The sequence below is a fragment of the Aplysia californica genome, unplaced genomic scaffold (genome assembly GCF_000002075.1).
Source record: "Aplysia californica isolate F4 #8 unplaced genomic scaffold, AplCal3.0 scaffold00538, whole genome shotgun sequence".
Taxonomy (NCBI): Eukaryota; Metazoa; Mollusca; class Gastropoda; order Aplysiida; family Aplysiidae; genus Aplysia; species Aplysia californica.
Window position 1 is genome coordinate 358380 of NW_004797808.1, and position 23214 is coordinate 381593.

The window sequence follows — 23214 nt, forward strand, 5'->3', positions numbered from 1 at the left end:
CTTTGTTAGTTTATGAACACTGTAGTTTGACCAATTTTTAATGTTTCCATTCTGTTGACATGTTAAGTAATGTGAATGGCTGAGAGAATTAAAAGTATGCTAGGGAATCTGCCCCCATTACATTGAAGTAGTACACTGGTAAAAAGTCATTGTTGGTCTGCTGTGTCGATGGGTGGTATAACAAGGCCGACTAGGTTTTGTTCCCCCTCTTTGTAGTTTTATTCTTTTCAGTATTATGTTCCTGGCACCTTTACAACCATTGGTATTATGACTTATCGGGTTCGAGTTTTTGTTTGTTTGTTATTGAATATGTATTAAGTTTAGAACAGCTGATATGAAACAGATTGTGTGGATAAGAGAAAATGTTTGAAGATTTGACGGAATTATCTGAAACATGAGTTAAAAGTGAGAAAGGTTTTCACTTTTATATTTTTTTTGTTAAACTAGAATTTGGTTGTTCTCAATTTTCTTGTTTTATTCTCATGCTGGGGTTTTTATTAGATTGTTTTTGTGTTTGCTTTTTTTTGCTCCAGGTTCCTCAGTTTCCACCTCTGTGATGTCCACAACCACCACCAGCAAGTTGTCAAACTCTTCTAGTGTAAAGCCCGTCCCAAAGAAGCCCATAAAGCGCTCAGAATTGTTTGTGGTAGGTTTATGCTTCATAATCATTTCTAGCTCTTTATGAAAAACTAAAGACCTTGGGTTTTTGGGGGTGTTTGAAGTGTGCCATTGGTAGGCTCTGCTTCTCTTTGTGCTCTTTGTTTCGATCAGTTTTGCTTTTTCCTTGCAGTAAATGATGGTTATTTTGTAGATATGCTTCTTTTTACTCAATCAAAAGCATTTTTAGAAAATCGTGTTTGTTTCTGTTAATGGTACACGTCCTTGGGTTTATGTGGTAAGATTGATGAGACAATGGCTTTGTTGAATCTGGTATGTAAGTTCTTTATGTTGTTGGATCAGTTTTATTTTTCTCAAGCAAAGAGAAACTTCATATCTCTTTTAAAAGTGGGTAGTTGGCGGGTGCTCTGGTGCGGTTTGCTCCTTTTCAATCTAAAGCTATCGTCCTTTTCCCTCCTCCTTTTTTATGTTTGTTACTCTCTTTTTACACCTCTAATCTTCTGCACTTATATGACCTTATTGTGTTGCAAGTGCCGTAAAACTCTTACTAAGACTAAAGTCTCTTTTAAAATAGAAAAGTAATGTGATGAATTTGTTTACATAGTGGAAGTAACCAGTGAAACATAGTGTCAAGAATAAAGCAAATTGGAAAAAATGCCTTTAACCCTATGTTTGTGATTTTTCAGGAGTCAGTTTACCGCAGGAAGCAAGAGCGTCGTCAACATGTCCTTTCTCACATGGCAAAGCTTAATCGTATGCGGTGTGATGCTTCTCCTCCTTTGGGACCAGATGTACAGCATGCAGTCAACTGTATTGGAAGCCTTGATCCTTATGACTTGTCTTCCTCCTCTTTGCCCGCCGGCTCTCACCCTGTGGAAAGGAGCCCGGCTCAGCGGCATTGTGGTTATGTCGACTGCTTGTTCGCTCAGAATCGTTGCTGTAATCATAGTAGGCCAGATCTCTTCTGGAGAGAGACCAAATACCTCCAGAGCTTGGTGAAGTCTCCAGAAGAATGGCTACATCAGTTACAGGACATCCTGTCACGGTAAGGTTTGCAGATCAGAAGTTAAAAAAGTCAGAGTATTATATTCACAAGATGTAGTAAAACTCTGCTTTCTATTACAATGTTATTTGAGCTGAACTCTGTAGCTTTTACATGAAGCCTGATGTGTTACAATGACGTGTAATGTCTGCCCTTGCCAACATATGTGAAAACTACAGAAGTGATTTCCATCAATAAAGTTATAGAAGGGGATTAATTGCTATTCATCTTGATTCGTTTTTGTCTGCTTGAGACACTTGGCAAAAAGAAAAAGATAGTTCCCTCTGTGTGTTGATTTAACATTGAGATTGTGGTGCATTTTTGTGAAATGTTTCAGCATGGGGCTGTTGTATTTGGTTGAATGTAAAAACAAAAACAAAGCTGTAGTTTCCTGCTCATCTATGCAAACAGGATTTGAAAATGTGGTGATGCTATTTGGAGAGGTAGTAATGGAAATTAAAAAGAATATCATTGGTAAGATTGCTTTATAAATCCCAAAACTGGGAATCTGACCCTTTCCCCCTGCCAACTCAACAAAGTTAAGGTTTATTTATTAGAGTTCCCCTCTCCAACCTTTGGCTGGAGCTTTTCATGGCCAATTACCAATGTCGGTCTCCATTTTTTGAGACTGTTCAGTGACCTTGGCCATACACTAATATTCATTGATTGGTAGGGTTTTAGAGACCTGTTCTCATGACCCTTAGACTCTTCGGAACATCTGTACAAATACAAAACTTTGACTTCTTGTGGTTTTCTTTTATTTTTGATCTTTTCTACTTGTTTCTGCGTGTTTTATGTATGCATAAATCCTTTTTAACATATAATTATTAGCAGTTAAAATATTCAAATTGTCAGGGTGTACTTCATCCATAAAAGAAATGTACAATGTATGTTGGCACACTTCATCATGCTTCTAATTGTATTATAATGGAATAGAAAAGTTATTCATATTAATATTTTCATCTTCAGCTTGTGGTGCTTTTTAAATAGATCACGTTTATTTTTACCATGAACTAGACTTTATTCTTTTGTAATGATTTCTGTAAGGAAAGGACACAAGTCTACTTCCGTGTCTCAAACCGCTTCCATAGTTGTATGTTTACTGGACACTTGATGATTGATCTCCAGGTTTGTGTTTGTGACTCCGCCTGTGATCTCCCCTGCTGTGTGTATGCGAGTCTCCCATCCCTGTCAATCTTCCGAGTCCCACAAGCAGTGGCTGGAGACAAGACTGAGGCCGGAAGTCTTAACGCGCTCTGCCTTGCTGCATCCAATACAGTGTAGAACAAGTGTTACATTCCCAGAACTCAGACTTATACAGTATGACTGTGGTAAGGCTTCTTGGTCTTTTTCACTTGCAGAGGAAATTAAGGATTTGATGCCTTACTTACTCTGCGAGCACTCAAGTATTTTTTTGTGCTTACCTCAGGGTATGATCCTGTGAAAAATGTTTTGCAAGCTTCTTTTTGTGTTTTCTGCAATTTTTCCAATGATGATTTTTGTGTGTAATTTCAGAGAGAATGGTTTGAAATTTGGCCATATATTTATATAAGAAGACTATTTCGATTTCTTATGAAATTGTTCTTTGTCATTTGGCCATACATTATAGTCATCAATGATAGGGTTGTCGGTGTATCCTTTGCCTTCAACTTTGAGAAAGACTGAAACATGCCAAGAATTGTTTTAAAATTACTTTAGCATGTGAAGAATGATGTGTCAATTTGTTACAGAACATTTGCATGTACTCTTGCTGTTTGAATTGACAGCCTAGCATCCAGCAAAATTATGGTTTGTTGCAAACTTGAAAATGTCTCGCAATGTAACATTAGTCAAACTACTCAAAACACTAAAAGCAGATTGACATTTATTTGAGCTAAATGTTTCCCCAAATTTTCAAGAACAGATTTTTTCATGTTCAAAGCACATGTCTGCCTAGTTAATAGGATGGTTTTCCTAGATATAGCTTGCATAATTACTCTATGAGAACAAGTGTGTTATATTGTACGTTAACTGGATATTTGTTGGAAAGCTGCTTTGTTTCATTACCATGCCAGTTTCTTGTGTATACCTCTCCCGTACCATCTCTTTGCTGGCTGATTTGGCTAGATATAAAGTTAGAAGACAGTTTCAAATATGGAATTGTTCTTTGTCATTTGGCCAAACATTGAAGTCATCGATGATAGGGTTGTTGGTTCACTTTTGACCTTCAACTTTGAGAAAGACTGAGACAAAGGATACATATTATACTTTCTGTAGGAATGTTTTCATCGTCTCTTTGCATGTTGAATTTTGATCAGATATTTATTTGGAAGACAGTTTCAAATAATATGAAATTGTTCTTTGTCATTCGGCCGAACATTGAAGTCATCGATGATAGGGTTGTTGGTTCACTTTTGACCTTCAACTTTGAGAAAGACTGAGACAAAGGATACATATACTTTCTATAGGAATGTTTTCATTGTCTCTTTGCATGTTGAATTTTGGTCAGATATTTATTTGGAAGACAGTTTCAAATAATATGAAATTGTTCTTTGTCATTTGGCCGAACATTGAAGTCATCGGTGATAGGGTTGTTGGTTCACTTTTAACCTTCAACTTTGAGAAAGACTGAGACAAACGATACATATGGTACTTTCTTAAAAAGTCTTTCCATGCTGAATTTTGGTCAGTTATTTAGTTTGAAGACAGTTTCAAATAAAATTAAATTGTTTTTTGTCATTTTGACGAACATCGAAGTCATGGATGATAGGGTTGGTTGCGTACTTTTAACCTTCAACTCTGAGAAAGACTGAGACAAATGATACATATGTAAGACAGCGTAGTGAAATCAGGCGCTCGTCGAAATGATGAAAGAGAAGAAAGTGGCATTTTTCCGCAGGTTGGGGAATTTAAAAAATTTTTTTGGGTTCAACATCTTCCGTGTTAATTAACTCACTGACTACGGTTCCTGTCACAGGTACGGGACAGGTGGCCGGTCAGTTCGCTGGTGTGGATCCCATACCCTAGACAGGATGGACTTTGCGGTTTTGTTCCGAAACTTGTGCTCCCGCCATATGTACGGAAACACTCCAGTTCTAGTTTTACCACTTTTTTCGTTTTGTGCCGAGTGTGGCGGAAGTTGCGTGGTAAATTTTTTAAGTAATTAAAGGTGAAGGACAGTCACCTCAACTTGGGTTGAACAAACCGGAACTCGTGCTATGTTTTTTCTATACTGCTGATTGTAATTTGACTGCCACGTCGGAGTAGCGGTTGAAGAAGTCGCATGAACAAGAATCACATAATTTTGCTGTTTTCGATGCTTCTGTTCATTTTACTAGTTCTATGATGTTTCTGATAGTTAGGACCCTGGATATGTACCCAAACACAGCCCGAGTCGTAGTTTGAGAGCAAGATCTAGCACTAATACTGGTGCTGTTGTAAGCGCAACGAAATCACTTCGTCCCTTCATCTGTCTCATGTAATTCAGTGTATTGGCCTGAATCAACGCATTGATCGGCTTTTATATTTTCACCAAACACTCACAAGTGCATACAGATCAAAACAGAACACTTAAAACTTTTATTTTTGTTGTTGAGAATTTAATTCTATCTGTCACGTCTTTGGAAATTTTTCAGAAAATCAAATTCATGCCAATTTTTTTTAAATCATAAAAATTGATGTATTAGACTTTAAAAACTTAAGGTTTTTAGGGTATTAGATTAAGCTTGAATGTTACTTTACTGTGTCAAAAAATAATTACAATAGGGTAATTCTGAGAGTTGTGGTACTGTTTTGAAATGTTCACTCCCAAAAACGCCAGTATTCAGCGCTAGTGACTGGTGAAAGGGCTCAGTAGTCAGTGAGTTAAGAACAGATGTCTGTGTGGATTGTACTGAAAAACGTCAAAGGCATAAAAATGTAAATATTCTGTTTCCACGGATTCAAGCTAAGGAAATAACTTTGGCAGCCATTTTCTCACTAATTTTACCTGTGAAATCAAGCTACCCCTACCTGTTTCTCAATCCCAAATATCTCTATAATATATTGTATTTAAGATAACAGATTTTGTTGTTGTTGAAAGCAAGGCAAATGAAAAGGCTTTAAGGTGATACCAATAACTCCACATGCCCAAAAATTGACGAACACCTGATTCCACCAGGTTGTGACACAAGTTATATTTTCTGTAGGAATGGTTTTGTTGTCTCTTTGGATGTTGAATTTTAGCCAGATATTTGTTTGAAACACAGTCACGAATAATATGAAATTGTTCTTTGTCATTTGGCCGAACATTGAAGTCGTCAATGATTGGTGTACTTTTAACCTTCAACTTTGAGAAAGACTGAGGCAAACAATACGTATTCTACTTTCTATAGGAATGGTTTCATTGTCTCTTTGCATGTTGAATTTGGTCAGATATTTATTTGGAAGACAGTTTCAAATAATATGAAATTGTTCTTTGTCATTTGACCGAACATTGAAGTCATCGATGATAGGGTTGTTGGTGTACTTTCTACCTTCAACTTTGAGAAAGACTGAGACATGTAATAAAAACCAGAATAGCTAAAGCAGTTAAGCATTGTGGTTTTGGTGGTGGTGGGGGAGTGGCTATCATGAACTGTCTTGTGACTTGTAAAACTTGATTTTGGGGATTTATATGTGTACATACATTCTTTTATAATTATGTCATTTGTCAAATTCAATGGGTTGTCTGGTTTGTCTGAACAGGTAAACTCCAGACGCTTGACCTGTTGTTGCGACAGTTGAAGTCTGGACAGCATAGGGTTCTTATTTTCACTCAAATGACCAAGATGTTAGATGTATTAGAGGCTTTCCTGAACTTCCATGGCCATAGATATCTCAGGCTTGATGGGACCACCAAAGTGGAACAACGACAGGTTTGTACATATTCAAGAACCTTTAGAACTGATGCGTATCGTCTGGCACAGATGATTATATTGAGAGGCGTTGGAATGTGCTTTTTGTTTAGGTAATTTAAAATTTCCCTGTTCGAGGAGACCTTAGTACCTCTTTCTTTTGGATGTAATGTGTTTTTTTTAACTTTGAATTGAGAATATGGCCATTTACCAATGTCAGTTTTTATTGTATGAAACTGTTCAGTGACCATGGCCATACACTAATTTTCATGGAAAAGTAGGGATGTGGAGACCAGTTCTATACAACCTTGAGAATCTTTGAGACATTTACTACTATAACTCTTGACATGGTGCCGCAAGGTTCTGTCGATGGTACTTTTATGTAGCTTTTATTTTCATCCAAGGTTTTGCCTAAATCCTTTTTATCTGATTTGTGGGCGTGTTGGTTTAACTTTTGATCTTGCTGTATCTACCATTTTACGCTATGCCTACTTGTTTCTATTGCCTGTCCTGATAATATAGAAAATCTTGTTACGAGTAACTGAAGTACGACTTAATTACGTGCATGTGCACTGGTATGACTCATAAACTTCTTCCCAGTTTTTGAATAATCTTAGTTTGTTGCAGTGAAATATAGATGTTACAAGGGCTGAACTACCATTTACTGTGGCTCACCATCATATTGGGAAGGCATTGTCGTTTTGATTGAAGTATCCTGTACTTGTTTGGGATATTTTTATTTTTTTTTCGTATGGTTAAGTGAAATACTCATTTTTTAATTTTCTGCTCCACAGTATTTGATGGACCGCTTCAACGCTGATCCCAGAATCTTCTGCTTCATTTTATCAACACGTTCCGGGGGTATTGGTGTGAATCTGACAGGGGCAGACACAGTCGTCTTCTACGATAGTGACTGGAATCCAACAATGGACGCCCAGGCTCAGGACAGATGCCACAGGATAGGCCAGACGCGAGATGTCCACATATACAGGTACGGGCGTAATGCAGCTAATTTGGGAGCTTTTTCCAGGCAAGAAGTCTGCAGACACTAGCACCTGGAGCTCTCTACTTATGCCATTATTTTTGCTCTACGACTTGGGGGCGCTTTCTTGTGATTGATAATTTACCATCCACTTTCTTCGAGCTTGTTTGATGTAACCCAGTGTTGTGAAACCCCTGGCTCTTCTGAGCACCAAAAGAAAAATGGGTTTTTATTTTTCAGCATGTTCTTTCCTGTCATTGCCAATAATGTGGGGTTGTGTTTCTCTTTTATTTTATAATCACAGATTATGTGTAAACATAATCTGTGATGACTGTGCTGTTGAAGCCAGAAAGGTTAGCAGAGTGAGCCCAATTCCCTGTAAGAATTTCTCTTCTGACATCCACCCCTTGGCGTTCAGATGACCTTATGCAGTTGCAAGCGCCGTAAAACCTCTACTAAAACAAACGTAATCTATGATGCGTGGCGTTCTGAAAATAGGGCCAACTAATGATATGTGGACGATAAAGTTTGTACATGTAAATTAGCCTATATTTTTGGTGCCACAAACACTTTCGTATCGGGTTTACCGTAAACTGTTAGGAGCTTGATTTTCAACGCTTAGTAGGTAATAGATCTATCTTTCCTCTCTAGGTGGGTGGTTGGTGGGTGCTCTGGTGTGGTTTGCTCCTTCTATCCTATCGAACATCTGTCATTCTGATCTCTCCTTCTTTTTTGTGTCTGTTACTCTTTTGTAACACCTCTAATCTTCGGCACTTACATGACCTTATTGTGTTGCAAGTGCCGTAAAACTCTTACTAAAACTAAAGCATGTAATGTTTCCTCTATAGCGTCCTCAAATTTGAACATTGTGTGTCAAGTAATTGTTTAGAATTTAATATAAATGCACGGCTTCCCCCCCCCCCTGTCCAAAGCGGTTGCTCATGGAGACGGCCATTTTCTCCTCACTCCCTGGGCAAATATATGTGACCTACAAATCCCTGCATAATTATTACAAGCCTGTTCATTGGTCACTTGAAATTGGGCAATGGTGGGCGCTCCAGTTGTTTTTCTCTGTTTCCCTGTAACATCGCAATGGGGATATTCCGAGGAGAGCTTTTATCTCGCCTCAGGATGATCGTGTCTCAACTGGAAAAAGAGGTTTTTAATTGTATGACATGTTAGATTGAATGGAATTATTTTTTATGGTTGGCATGGTCTAAAGTCATCAAAGAAAGCTTTGCCTTTATTTAGTCACGCTTCCAATATCAGAGATGCCAACCAGAACGATTTTACGTATTTTAGATGGCGCTTAAATGACCAAAATTGTGTCGATAGTGCCGTAAAACATCTACCCAATCAATCAATCAAAACGTATTTTAGTACGATTATTGGCCGAAAATACGCGAATACGACTTTTCATGAAAAAATATGCATCCTGGAATGCGAAAACTACGAGATTCAGCTTGAGCGAGTAAACCCAATTATCTCAGGTCCCATCTTTTGTCAAAATAGCATCAGTATCGCAGAACTGGAATATTTGAAAACCAAGTCCGATGTGGTCAGTTAGTTAATTTTTGCTGGTCGCGATCGTGATATTATATTCGTTCTGCTTTTCCCCGTCTGGAGAATACGTTTCACTTTCTCACGAAAAGGCAGCTATGGCGGCAGGCGGAAGCGTATGTGACACCGAGGCTCGATCGGGAAAATCAAAATCTACTTTCGCTTTCGTTACCACCGAGAAGTTTGCCAGCTGTCTGATAACGCAACATTTGTGGCATGCAGATTGTGCAGTATAAACACAATGTCGCTGTGCAAATAAAATGTAATAAATACTCGAGTTGCTGTGCTGTCACTTGTGGGAAAAAAAAAGAAAATACAAGCGACGTCCGATTTTTAGATTGTTTGGCTCGCCATCGTGACTGGTCACTGACCCTGTGCGCATTCGCATCATAAATGAATGCGGCATCGTGTGAGCAAAGACCGTCTTTGTGGGAGTAACGACGTTGCGAAGTATAGGACTGCGGAATAGGGGAGGAGATTATTGATTTTTTGGGGGTTTAAGATACTATCAGGGGTTTAAGGCAACACCAGAGGACAAAAACTTGGAAGCAATTTTCAGAATTTTGATTAGAGCTTTCTGCAAAGCGCGCGTTGGTGCAGGCCATGTGCGGAATCGGGACCCCTCATACTTTGCAAGTCTGTGTTATTGAAATAAAGCGTTAGCGTTTCATTTGATGGGTGATAGTAAATTATACCTACAGTGTATGTTTTAGCTTTCTGTTCAAGACTGGCAGATTTTCAGTGTCACTGCATCTTGCCCTACCACAGTTGTTACAACTCTCACAGTGCATGGGTCTACTTGAGCCATTCAAGTTTTTGCTTTTCTGTGAGTTTGAGCAATAATTTGAGTCTGTCAGTTCATATGTCAGTTCATAATATGAATCATGACACAGTCTGGAAATTCTTGTTCTAGGCTCTTCCAAACTCTCAAAGCAGGATTTATTTTTTACATAATAATGAGAGGTAAATATTATATAATAGACTGAAATACTTAAGTCAAACAAGACCCCAGTACAGCATTGAACACTGACATGTTGTTGACTGGATACATGTATATTGTACGCATGTGTGCTCCCTTTTTCGAGCTGGTGAGCTAGTAATTTTTTTTCAGGAAATATTGCTGGACACCCTGAACATTTTACTATTACTGCTTGGTCGACCATCAATGATTTATTTATAGAGGCACCAGCCATCCATGTCCAGGTGCTGTTTTAGCCTACTGGTTGGTCGGTCGGTCGTGGGGAATACACATTTTCACCTGAAAATACACATTTTCATATTTCCCAATACTCATTTCGGTTTTCTGTGGTTGGCATCTCTGCAATATATTCTTAAAGATCCCATGTTGTGATACTATGCTTAAATAAAATGCTCTCATCCCGACTCCCCTTTTACTCAAAATCGTAATATATACACCAAAATTTTAATTATAATAAAATAACTAAGAAATGGATAGTAAATCTGACTACAGAAATAATTTCTCCACCCAAAAACACATTTGGTAGCCAAGTTTCTTTCTAACACTCCAATTAATTACGATGTCGTAGATTTTCTTACAGAGTCTGCTGTTACGTGGTCCACTGTTTAGGGGTATATTCCTTTATGTGGGTCATCCATATTTTGCTGACCTTTACAACCCCGTAACTTTTTTAATTTATGAACCGATTCTTTTAATTCTAAGAGCATAATTCTTAGAATTGAAAACTCTTTCTTAGGTACCAAATGAAAATGGGCTAAAGTGAAAAATCAATTTTTCATTGGTATTGCTAAATGTATGTTTTAATGATCTTTGCATTTTGTCCTGTTTAGACTTGTCAGTGAAATGACAGTGGAGGAAAACATCTTGAAAAAAGCCAATCAGAAAAGGTTGCTTGGAGATCTTGCCATTGAGGGAGGAAATTTCACCACTGCTTTCTTCAAAGAGGTAAATTATCTTGACATTCTCTTATTTTTGGGAAAAAAGTGCCCTGCATTTGAAATTTTAAGAGCCTTTATGAATTTTGCACATTTTATCATAGCTCTCAAATGGTATTGTCAAACCTGCTCTAGCTTTCACCTAAAATGATCTCAAATGACACACCCTGTGCGTTTTTTGCTAATATTATAATGACAGTGTCCAAGAGGACCACCTTAGATGACTACTGTTCTACCTGATTATGAATGATAGTTTTGGACAGGTTTGAGTGATATTGAAGTGGTCTTTATCCAAGGGAACTACTCTCATGCTTGTCGTTTTTTAGCTTGTCAGCATGTTTTTGGGTGATGCAGTTATTTGATGTGTCACCACTGATTATGCTTATCTTCTTCTACCGAAGAAAATATTTTTTAAAAAGCAAAAGCAAAGCTACCCATTCATTAAACTACATTTTTATTTTAAAATATTTTCCATCAGCAAACCATCAGTGACTTGTTTGCTGAGCCATCAGGACTCGAGTCGCTCATGGAAGATAAAGAAAAGCAGCAGAAAGAAAAGGACAAGTTCAGAGAAGAAAAGGAGAACGAGAGAATGAAAGAGAGGGAAAGACAAAAGGCTGAAGAAAAGTCCAAAGCAGAGCAGGCAGCATCGAGTAAAGGTGAAACAGAGAAAGAGGAGACGAAAAAAGATGCCGCCATGTTGTCGCAGTTTGAACAGGTATGTTGTTGTATCACTACACAATTCGAAGTATTTTCCTAACATGCCAATTTGAACTCCCTTCTTGGTACAGCAGAGTCCACTTATAACGAGTCCTGAAATAATGAGGTCTGTTATAAAGACACTATTCTAAAACCCCGTCCCCCCATTTATCTTTGTAAATAAAATACTGCTATTGCGCAATCAGACAGTCGCACGGGTCAGTTATAACGGAATATTGCTGCTGCTCTGCACAGCGCACAGATCAATTACACATATTATAAAACCTTGCCAGTTGAGAAAGTTGTTGATGATCCAGCGAAACAAAGGATGGGAGAGCCCACGTGAACCAACAATGAAGGCCGGAGTGAATGAGTGGGGAGGGTGTGGCATGCGCTGACAAGCAGAACACATCGCGTGATAGGCTAGTCATTCCTAGATTATCTCTTCTCCCACTTCTCTGGTGCGGAATGGAAAGGTCACAATGCTGTGATAGATGGAGTGAATGTGTGACGTGTGCAAGCAGCCGAGCTGTCAACATTGCTAGTGCTAGAGAAAGAAACCTGGTTAGATTTTTGATCAAGTAAGACCAAGAGATCATGTTGAACAAAATTATCATCAGGGGCAATACAAAAAGGAATAAAGAGAACACCAAACTCATACATTAGGCCTACTTTACTATTTCCCTTGAATTTATTACTGGATCCCTTATAACGAGAATCCTGCTATAACGGACATTTAACACTGGTCCCCTCCCTCTCGTTATAACAGGATTCCACTGTACTTTGATTTGTAAAATAGTATTGTATTTATCAAACCATGTTTCAATGTGAACGTACGGTGTTAGAAAAAACAGCAATTTTTCCACGGTATCGAAAGCAAAACCAAGCTCTATCGTATTTTAAAATTGCGTTCTTATTTTGCATATGAAATTGATGAAATAAGACTGCTTTGATTAACACTGGGATGCCAAAAGGCTAGACTGTTCTAGCGTGGTCTTAACTTTGTTTAATAGTGTTAATATTTGAGAACTCAACGTGTATTAGAATGAAAGCTTGATCTTTTTTCCTTGTTTCCTTTACTTAACATTGGAGACTGTTTTGTTTTTTGTATTTTAAAAAATTTTCTTTTTTTTTTTACATACAAAAGAGAACAATCTTTAGATGTATCGATACAAATGGATTTTCCGAATCATAAACAAATTGGGAGATTTTTGTGTTAAATTGGTTTGCTAGGTTGGGCTGTTTTTCAACCCTTTTTGATTGTATCTTAACTTCATTTTATCAGTATTAGAACCCTTTGCTCAGGATGGAGTTGAGATGTCTGTTGTTAGCCTTTAAGTTTGTAAACTCAGCTATTACCATTTTATTGTTTTTTCAGGCTCTTTGTAAAGCAGAAGATGAGACAGATGCACAGGCCGCACAACTGGTCCAGGCAGAGCAGAAGGCAGAGCTAGCAGAGTTTGATGAAAACATTCCATGGGATGAGCGAGAGGCTGAGATGAGGAAAGATGAGGATGAAGTGTCCAAGGTGGAGATGGAGTTGGCAATGCTTGATAAAGAGGTATTTAACCCTTACAATTTTGGTGGGGGGAGGGGGGGTTTGTCTACCCATCTGTTTCTTCTTTCTGTTATATAGAATTAGAATATTCAGTGAATATTCAATATTCTTTGGAGTGTTACTATTTATTTGTCCTCTCATCTGAGAGTTAGTTTAGAAGAAAAAAATGTGTTGTTACGAAGAATGCTGTAATATGTATGAGAGCTGCAACGGTGCCACAATAAACACTTTATCTGGGGAACATTTTGGCTGTCATAGTGTGTGATTTGGGCCTTCAGTTCACATTTGCAACCTCTTGGTGCAGAAGATTCGAGGTTTCTTTGGCTGCTGAGAATCTGAGAAAGCTATTCTGGCTTTGATCTGCCATGCCATAAAGAATGTATGTATGTCTGTCTCTGTTCGTCTGTTCGTTTTGTAAATTTATGTGCAGGTGCATGCCTCTTTAAATGCGGTTTTTCTAAAATCTTGAATTTGTAGGCTTACCTTGTTCTGGATTTTACATATTTTTTATGCAGTTTAACTAAAAGTTTTAAGGGAAGTAATTTTTTTCAGAAAAGAATCCTTGGGTCCAAAAGATGTAACGCATGGCTAGAATATTATGAGTTTTTAGGTTGACTTTCTTGTTTAACTAATTCAGTTTGTATCTTTAGTTTTTGCAGGTAAATGCTAGAAAATTAGATGATTGATTTGTCCATGTGTAAAGCCTGATGGCTGCATCGGGAAGAATAATTGCTGTCTGCCAGTTGTTGTTTTTTTAAATAATGAACAAACTTACCCACACTGTTGCATTTCTGTCCCTATTCCAGCTCACTCCCATTGAGCGCTATGCAGTGACGGTCATGGAAGCTCAGATGGAACCTGAGACTGCTGAGGAACTGAAAATGGCTGAGGTAGGTCTCGTCATCATTAGTGTCTGATTCTTGGCCCCATGAATTCTTAAAATTTAATTTTTTGGAAGATAGATGTTAAAAAAAGAAAAGAAAATAAGAGTGGCGGTTTCTGGTCATGTTACTTTAACCAAAGATTTATAATTTGAGTTTTACTTATCTAGGGGAAAACAGTTTTTGAATGACCTTTTGTTTACTGTAAGATGCACAAGATATTATGCATTGTTTTATTACTTTGAGCAAGCAAATTAGGAAAAGTATTTGTTAAGACAATATGTTTGCTTTGTTTTAAAGGAATTTACCGTGCATCCTCATTTTTTTCCAGCTGGTTGTAGCGTTGTTTATCCTTGCGTACATCTGTTCTTTGAGTAAGCATTAAAACATTCCCGTCTCATCACTAAGGAAGGTTATCATAAGCTGCTTTTTTTTTTCGGTTGCAAACTTGCTTTTCGAGAATGTACAATTTTTTTTTTCTTAAATAGGTATATATTGCTTATAAAACGCTTATGCTGAGCTGATTGCCTTCCCTCAGGAGGACATAGAAAATTCCAAGAAAGATTGGGAGCTGGCCAGGCTGAAAGCTCTGAAGGAGGAAGAGGAACGTAAAGCTGAGCTGGAAGAAGATGAGATGCTGTACATTTACTCCAAGGATGACTCTCAGGTGAAGAAAAAAGGAAGAAAGCCACTCAAGAAAACGCAGAATGCCGTGTCACCAAGGGGAAGGGGCGGTAAGGCCTCAGTGTCAGGTTCTGATGCTGATGAAGGTTTCCCTAGTAAGCCTGGCAAGAGAGGGAGACGAGCTAGCGAGAGGTTGTCTCCTCAGAAACTCTCACCAAATCAGATAGTCCGGGGCGCTCGTGGCCCAGAGAAAAAGAAAGTCTCTGTGGTCAAAGTGATTCGAACGGGCAAACCTGGTAGACCTCCTCTTGCAAATAGTAAGAAGAAAGTTAAGGCTGCTACAAATGTGCTGCAGAAAAAGGTTCAAAATGGTCCCAAGGGTAGAGGGAGGGGCGCTAGTTCTGCTGGGAAGAGTATCAACAATGGGGAAAAGCCTCCAGCAGCAGGGAAAACAAAAGCTGAGGTAAACGGGTCAGTAGGAAGGGGTAGGGGTAGAGGTAGGGGGTCAAAGGTGGTCACAAATGGTTCCTGCGAACCTCCAGGGGGTCTGGCTAAAGAGAAGAAGGGCAGAGGTGGTGCTGCGGTGAAAGTCAGCAATCCCACCCACCTGCACAATGGTCACACTCCTGTATTGGTTTCTGTGAGCCCAAGTAAGATTGCTACACAAACCAAAAATGCCTTACTCAAGCAGCAGGCCCAGCAGGCAGCTCACATTACTATCAGCCCTGCCCCAAGTGCCCCATCCCCGAGAGCTCAGCTCAGACTCCAGTATCCACCCAGTAGCGTAGTTGCAAATATCATCACTAGTCCTCCACAAAGACCACAGCTGAAGCCCACCACCCCCAAGAGTCCACCAGATCCAAATGTTCCACCGCCATGGTCAAATCCAAACCTGGTGATCCGCACTCGGAAGGCAGCAGTGCATTCTCCTGTGGTCATTGCCCAGACCAGGGCCACACTGCCGCAACAGTCTCCCACCTCTGTTTTGCAGCAGTCTTTGAACCGCACGCCTTTGGCGGCTAATGCCATACCAGTTTCCATAGCTGCTGCGGCGGCGGCTGCTGGGGGTATCGCTAAAATACAAGGTACTCCAGATAGAAACATCTTTCAGTTGTTTACATCCAACACTTCAGGCATTGCTTCTCTGGGTGGTGTGACTCTCACTCCTACCATAAGGCAGGTTGGTCCTATTGTTGGTGGTACTTCGGTGCAGGGGAACCAGCTTCGCACAGCCACTCTGATCAACCCTGCCTCACTGGTCAACTCGGCCAACCTGGCCGGTGCCAGGTTCATCACTACGGGTATGGGGGGTCAGTCTTCCGTGGTGGTGTCAGCACCCAAGCCTGGTGCAGCTGTCAATGTGGGCGGTAACGTCTCCAACATCACCCTAGTGCCCACTGTAATCAACGCCAGTGGAGGTCAGACCATCATCAATCCGGTGAGTGGGGCCACCATTTTGAACACTGGTGGGGCTCGAGCAGTGTTGAACACAACTAGGCTGGGCAGCCCCATCACTCTGCAGGGTTTGGGTTCCCTCCCAGTAGCCGTGAATCTCTTAAAGACCAGTACTGGTTTGAGTCTTCCGGTGCGGCCTCAGCAAATTCTGCAGACCTCCTCCCTGGCTCAGGTGGCTGGTCAGTCTGGCTATGTCCTGATCACCCCGCGGGCGGCCCGAGCTCCGACCCCAGGTGGCACCAGCATAGCTCCGGCGCCGGCCACTCTACAGAGAGTGCAGACCCCCATCTCTCTGGTTCAGACCCTACCCACCCAGAATTCCCAGGCAGCACGGGTACATCTGTTGGCCCAAGTGCCTGCTGGGGCCACCATAGTGCAGCAGCCTGCTCCAGCACAGAAAACTGTTAACGCTCCCAGCAGCCAACCCCAGCCCAGGACAGACGGCACTTGAACAGCTGGGTTGAGGTTATTGGCAATAACACAGTAGTCCCCTCTCAACGACTCGCTCACCCGAGCATACTTATCTTCTCTGATAAGAGCTCCAAGGTTTGGGTAAATAATTAGAACCTGTCTCTGAGTATAGGTTGTGCAATTGGGAGGGGCAGATCTAGAAAATTAAAAAAGGTTCCAAACCACATGAAAGTCTTTAAGTGTTGACTGTCATGTTTCAGTCCATGTGATCTCTTTCATCTGTAATTCCCTGTTACTTGTAATTTTTTCTACATTTTTTATTCCAAAGAGAAGTTGTGGGGACGGAGGGAGGGAAGCAGCCAAAAAGTGACTAATGGTAGTTCCATTATGATTATACAATGACAATGTTCTGCGTCAGTCTTCATTCCTGAAGAACTTGGTTTTTTTAAGTCATAGTTTTACATTACCATTATCGTTAAAAGTTGCTCTGTCTTTCATCCACGATAGTGTTTCTGCTAAGGAGGGGTACAATGTGAGGATATTGTTCAAATCTTTTTCATTTTTTGAGTGTTTGACTTAAGATTGGTGTTGTTTTGAGAACAGTAAGTGTCCATTGGCTTGGCTTGCATTTGTGAATGTTGAGAATGAGAACGCAGAAGGGAGGATTGGTTGCTGAGAGCATGGAGAGCGGAAGTATGCTTACTTAGATGTTGATGTTTTAGTTTTTGTAAGTTTTAGATCTGGACTTAAAATTGTGCGTTTCAGAACAAAAAGTTTTTGTAACGGTCACTTGCTTTTGTGAATGAAAGAAATAATGATGTTTACTGTACATGTGAGAGGCTGGAGAAACTGTACATGTCTTAATCTTGAATCATTCATTCCATTCGTTGGAAAAGATCTGTGCTCAGAATGTTGACTTGATAGTGTTGGTAAATTTTGTTAAGTCTTTGCCACATGCATGCGGTATCCTGGATCTAGAGACCCCTTTTTCAGTGACCAGTCCATCTGTCTGTTACAGTGTCCTTGTTGCTTCCTGTGTCATAAGCTGGTTAAAGTGGGTTATTGTGGGCCATACTTATATTTAGTGTACAGCACCCTGTCCCCTCTTTTTTGTCCTTCAGGAAAGTAAGTTGCCTGTTGCATTTGACCTAGTGCTGTTTTTGCCAATCAAACTTTTGAGTTTAGTGTATTAGGTACAGATGCTCTTTTGCTACTATTTTTTAAAATGAGATTTTTCTCTTGGTTGTTGTAGTAGTTCTTGTGCTTTGTACAGCAAATGGAAATCATTGTGAATGTTTGGAGTGAATTTTATTGTTTGGAGACAATGAGGTGAATTTATCAAAATAATGTGTAAGTGAAATAAATGCAGATAAAAAACATCCCATGCATTTCCTTTATTGTGTTGTGTGTCATTGTGCAGCCCCTTGGGAGCTCATGTAAAGGGTAATGGTGTCAGCTTTTGACCTTTTTTTTTTTAAAGATGTCGCCTACCATTCTCAGTAAGAATACCTTGGAAAATATAATTTTTAAAAAGAATGACAACAAGAATATGGAAGCAGAAATTAATTTTCTCAAGGTCAGGTGGATGCAGTAGCCTGTGAGCATCATTTCTTGTTCCTTTTGGTGATGTGCATCATTCATTTTGAGAGAAAAGGTTTTTGTAAAAATTACATGATTCATATTTGGAAAGGAAAATTCAGTAACCCTACAAATTTCACCCATAGGGATTGCTAATAATTCTGAAGACAAAGCCCAGCACATACACTCTCCAAAAACACTTTCCCCTCAATTGTAAAGATTATTTTTAATTCTGGCACCATTACCTAATGAATGGCACACATCACCAGATGGAAATTGCAATGATGTGAGGTAAAGGGCAATGATTACGGACTTCTGCGAATGTTGTGGAAATGCTGCTTTTTGGTAAATGTTCTTTTTTAAAAATGAGATATCTGACTCTTTAGTTCTCTTTGTTAAAGTTTTATCTCAACACTCTTCTTGTGTGCAAATTTCGCTCTTCCAGTTAAAGCCTATTATCAGCAGTTGCTCAGTTGCTATACTTGGAACAAATGTTTCCACAACTGATCCTTATGGTAGGGATAAATGCCCTGCTAAAGTGAAGGGCTTCAATAATAGTACTTGGATGACTAGAAACTGATACCCTGGAAGAATTTTCCGGGGGTCTACTTTCCTGGTGTTGAACTTACTTTCACCCCAAACTCTTTTTTAATACATACTTGTAATACATACTCTTGGATCAGACCTTCAATCTGCACTTAGTTCCTTGATCTGAAAAAAGCAAGCAAGTTAATCCATCCATTTTTAAAAAGTATAGAGGTATGATAGTCTCAAGCAAATTTGAAATCTTTTCACACGACCCCCTTTTTTTCTACAAAGAGTGGCAAAATGCTGTGGTTTATTGTACATAAACAGTTTCAGTTTGTGTGAGTGGGTCGCCAATAGTCCATTGTTGGGGGAAAAAGAAAAAAAGGCTGAAAGTGAAGAATTTATTTTTGTCCCCGTAGTTTGAACTATCCAGGCAAGAAATACGTTTCTGTGATGCCTCGATCTGGTCTGGGAAATCAGATAAGGCGGCAGTATTTTTGTGGATGACACAGATGATAGCCCTGTTTTGATGTTGAGGTTCCGTCTAGCTTAACATGTTCCTAGTTTACACCTCCATTCTCTCTTCTTAGGCTTTTCAACGGCAGTGCCAAAAGGTCCCTTCTTTTGCTATAGAAAGTCATTGTGCAAATATATTGTGAGAAGAGGTAAATACGACCGTATAATACTGTCGATAAAAAAAGAACAAAAAAAAAACAAAAAAAACCCCAACAAAAAACAGTTGCAAGCTTTTGAAATTTGGACTTCTACAAATGCACATTAACTCGTTTGATGGAATTGACTAGTGAAGGAGAAAGAAATGTTTTAGAGAAAAGGTTTTATGTTTATCAAGTTCCAGTGATGGGATGCTATTTCAAGTATTGCAAGAGAAGGTCACAGGAACTACATACGTAAGGGTTTCAAGTCCGAAGGGTTATACTCTCGTGTGGGAACTATATTGTGTGATTGTTCTTTTAGGGTTTTTACTAGGTAGAGATGTTTTACTAATATGTTCCTTAGTCTATGAGTTATTACTTTCATCCTTGCAATCATGTTTTGCCTATCTCCTCTGGTCGCTAATTTTCTTATGAATTGCCAAAAAGTACTGCTGTTATTATAGTCAGCACTGTTGCAGTGTAAATATGTTTGCAGATAATTTTGTCTCCGATACCTGATATTTTTTACTTGAACAAGACTATAGGAATAGTGTAACGCTGATGAGCATTGGAAATGTATTTTAAAGATGGGTTACTTCTGACTTCAGAAAACAAGGTAAAATATTTTAAAGATGGATTACTTCAGAAAACAAGACCCAATGTAAAAAAAAACAACTAAAAAAACTAAAGCACACTCCATGGAACTGTTAGTTGCAAACATTTCTAGACCCATTCTTGCTCATCACAGCGCAGAACTCTTATAATGGGTTGACAATACAGATAGCGTAATTCATTTTGATTGGTGCAGGTGCAAGTGCCATAATGTCTCATGGTAGAATAAGAGCATTGACTCCTTATTCTGTAAAATGAAGTGGGTTTTTTTTTTCTTTGTCAACTATATATAACAATTTAGAGGACAACACCTTGCTGAAGGTCAAAATTCAGTTGTCAACATATACTGTAGCCTAGCTTGATAGTCCTCTACTTCACACTTGATCGCTTGGTCCTCAAAATGCAGAATGTGTTTCCCGATTCTCTTCTAGATGTTTTCTCTGCACTTTTGCCAAATGCCATATATCACAGTGAATTTATTGGCCCTCACACACACACACACACACACACACACACTTTTAACACGGATATGCTGCAGGCCACCACACGATAAAGGCTTTGTTTATGCCTCATGGAGCCTGTTTGGGGTTGCTGCTTGACGTTTTTCTGCTGAGCGCGAGCCTTTAGAATGTTGTCCTCGCTGATATGGATGATGGAGGAGCAAGAATTTGGAGACCGAGGAATGCAGACGTGCCAGAAATATGTCTTGGATAGTTGGTTCTGAGATCGCTTTGATGGTTGGGTTGGTGGTGGGAGGGTGCCATTGGTAGGCCCTACTTCACTGCAATCGCCTCACATTCATCAGCTATTTTGTATCCAAGTCTTGAACTGCAGCTCCCCTAGATTATACATAGAGGAAAAAAGGCTTAACATAACTGATAAAGTGGAGAAAATATGTTTTCAGGATAAGCATTCTTTGGTTTGTCCTGCATTGAGTCGTTGAGGGTTTGTTTTTTTATGTCACCAATTTTTGTTTTCAGTCATTTTGGCTGAAGTATTCCATCCTTGATATGATAGGTTGATATTTTGAAGAAGACGTGTCCAGGTTCGTCCTGGCAGGTACACTTGAAGCGGCCTGCCTCTTAATTTGTGTTTGTGAGGTAATATGACATTTATAACAGTACAGTGAATATAATGATTTTGGCAGCATTTGTTAATAGTACTACAAGAATCTAACTAATGTTCTTGGGGAGTGCCATAAGGCCTCAATGTCTACATCTCAGACCCACAATGATTATTATAGAAGGGTTGTTGTAGGTAGGTAACAGTTTGTTGCTATTCATTCTGCATTACACAAGGCTAGACACAGCAAGTTTTGTGCTTGCATTGTAAACAATGTCAGTCTCCGTTTTGAGATGTTGCACTTAAGAGTGTCATATGTGTGTCCACCAACACACATGCACATCATTGCACTTGGACAGTTTTTATGGGGCCCTGTAGCTCTTGAATAATAATTGACAGGAATCATGTTTTTATCTGTTCCAGATGTTCATATCGGATCTTAATGGAGAGGAAATGCCGGTAGGTTACGTTACATTCTTTGTGTTTGTTTTAAGGTTTTTGCATTATTCAGTTAGGGTTTGGATTGATCAGATGTTTGGGGGGGGGGGGGGGGGGGTTTGCTATGGTATTAATGTTTATCACTGAGGTCTGATGCCAACCATCTGTTTTCTTGCTAAAAACAGACATTGTGCTGTTAAAGCTAGAGAGGTGATCAGAGTATGCCTGATTCCCTGTAAAGACTTCTCTGTTGACATCCACCCCTTGGCGCTCATATGACCTTATGCACTTGCGAGCGCCGTAAAACCCCTACTGAATAATAATAAAATAATTTCTTGCTAACTCAGGCACACATTTTTTAAAAATCTGTTGTATTTTGTTCCGAGCAAGTTATGTGACTTATTTAAAAGTGAAAGGTGTGCAGAGATGAACATCAGTCCATGACCTGTGGCTAGCTGAGGTGATATTTCATTGGGGGTCTAAATCTTTCTGCTGGGATTAGGATGTGGTATCTCATACTGTGGCAATCGGTTCTGACAGGCAGTGGCTAAACAATTCATCTTGTTCTGATAGACAGGTAGTAAAACAAATGAAGCGTGGTTTTCCAAAACTCAGTAAGTCTAGTTTGACAAGCGTCTGATTTCACCACGATGCCTCAAACGTTTATAATATAAACATTACCCATTTATGTATTAATATGTGCACATTAGTATATAATGATTTAGATTTTGATAATGCCTTGAGTCCGGGATACGGAACTTTCGGCTGTGAGCTGTACATATATGGCTGTTTCAGACAATGTATGTGTCTGGCATCGTGAAGAAACCAGGGGTGTGTCAAAATTGACGTACTGAGTTTTCGAAAACCGCTCTTCAATTACACTAAGTGGTATGGTTCATCATGGCGCGCGCCGCCCCCCACCCCCCAAGAGTGAAAATGACACAGGTGTGTTCAGACACACACATGGAGATGAAGGGCTTATAGATTTATACTAAATCACTCCAGACAAGCATGTGGGTGGTTTTCAGGTGCTGCAGTGTGGTTTGCTCTTCCTTTCTTATCAACCATCCATCATCCTTTTCTCTCCTTCTGGTTTGCTACTTTAGTAACACCTGTAATCTTCAGCACTGATATGACGTACTTGTGTTCTAGAACTAAAACAACAAACCAGACAAACATCCGCGCGCACAGTTGGAAGACGCCACTGGTAGGTCTCACTTCTTCACTTTCCCTCTGTTGTTTCTGTCTGTCTTGCTTTTTCCAGCACTAAATGACCATTGTTGTGTCTGTGTGGTTCTCTTTACTCAAACAAACCCGACAAACATCCGTTATTGCCATGTCCTTCCTGTACAGATGTGGTGTCCACCAACGCCCCCTCAAGATGACAATGACATCTACATGGAGGAGACCCTGAGCTTTTTGTACGAGCCCCGAGTGATGCAGGAGCAGTCGCTGCCGCCAGTCTACGTACCGAAGGCTCTCAAGAAGCCCAAGATAGAAACCATCACCAGTATGTTTGCGTGTGTGGTTTTTGTTGTTGTTGGTGTTTTTTTATCCCGTGTCCCAATTTTGATGCCAATATTTATAAGTTATATAAAAATGTGTCAACATGGCACTTGTTATGCTTCCCAAAAAACAAAAACAAAAATCAAGAAAAAATGGTTTATGATGATGCTGTAATGTTTGTAATGATATGCAAGTTAATCTTGGTGTTAGTTTAATATTGTGTGTGTCACACCCCCCCCC

General features: G+C 39.5%; 1 protein-coding gene across 6 annotated transcripts in view; it reads left to right on the top strand.

The window, feature by feature from the left end:
* LOC101862891 (helicase domino) overlaps positions 1-23214 on the top strand; it is an 80713-nt gene that overhangs the window by 38099 nt on the left and 19400 nt on the right. For all 6 annotated transcript variants that reach the window (XM_035971920.1, XM_035971922.1, XM_013087051.1 and 3 more), the window contains 12 exons: positions 534-646; positions 1305-1663; positions 2789-2991; positions 6365-6534; positions 7308-7504; positions 10865-10979; positions 11448-11687; positions 13047-13229; positions 14033-14116; positions 14646-14774; positions 21454-21489; positions 22822-22978. In XM_035971920.1, coding sequence (XP_035827813.1) covers positions 534-646; positions 1305-1663; positions 2789-2991; positions 6365-6534; positions 7308-7504; positions 10865-10979; positions 11448-11687; positions 13047-13229; positions 14033-14116; positions 14646-14774; positions 21454-21489; positions 22822-22978 — 1986 coding nt within the window. The remainder of the gene's footprint in view (positions 1-533; positions 647-1304; positions 1664-2788; positions 2992-6364; positions 6535-7307; positions 7505-10864; positions 10980-11447; positions 11688-13046; positions 13230-14032; positions 14117-14645; positions 14775-21453; positions 21490-22821; positions 22979-23214) is intronic.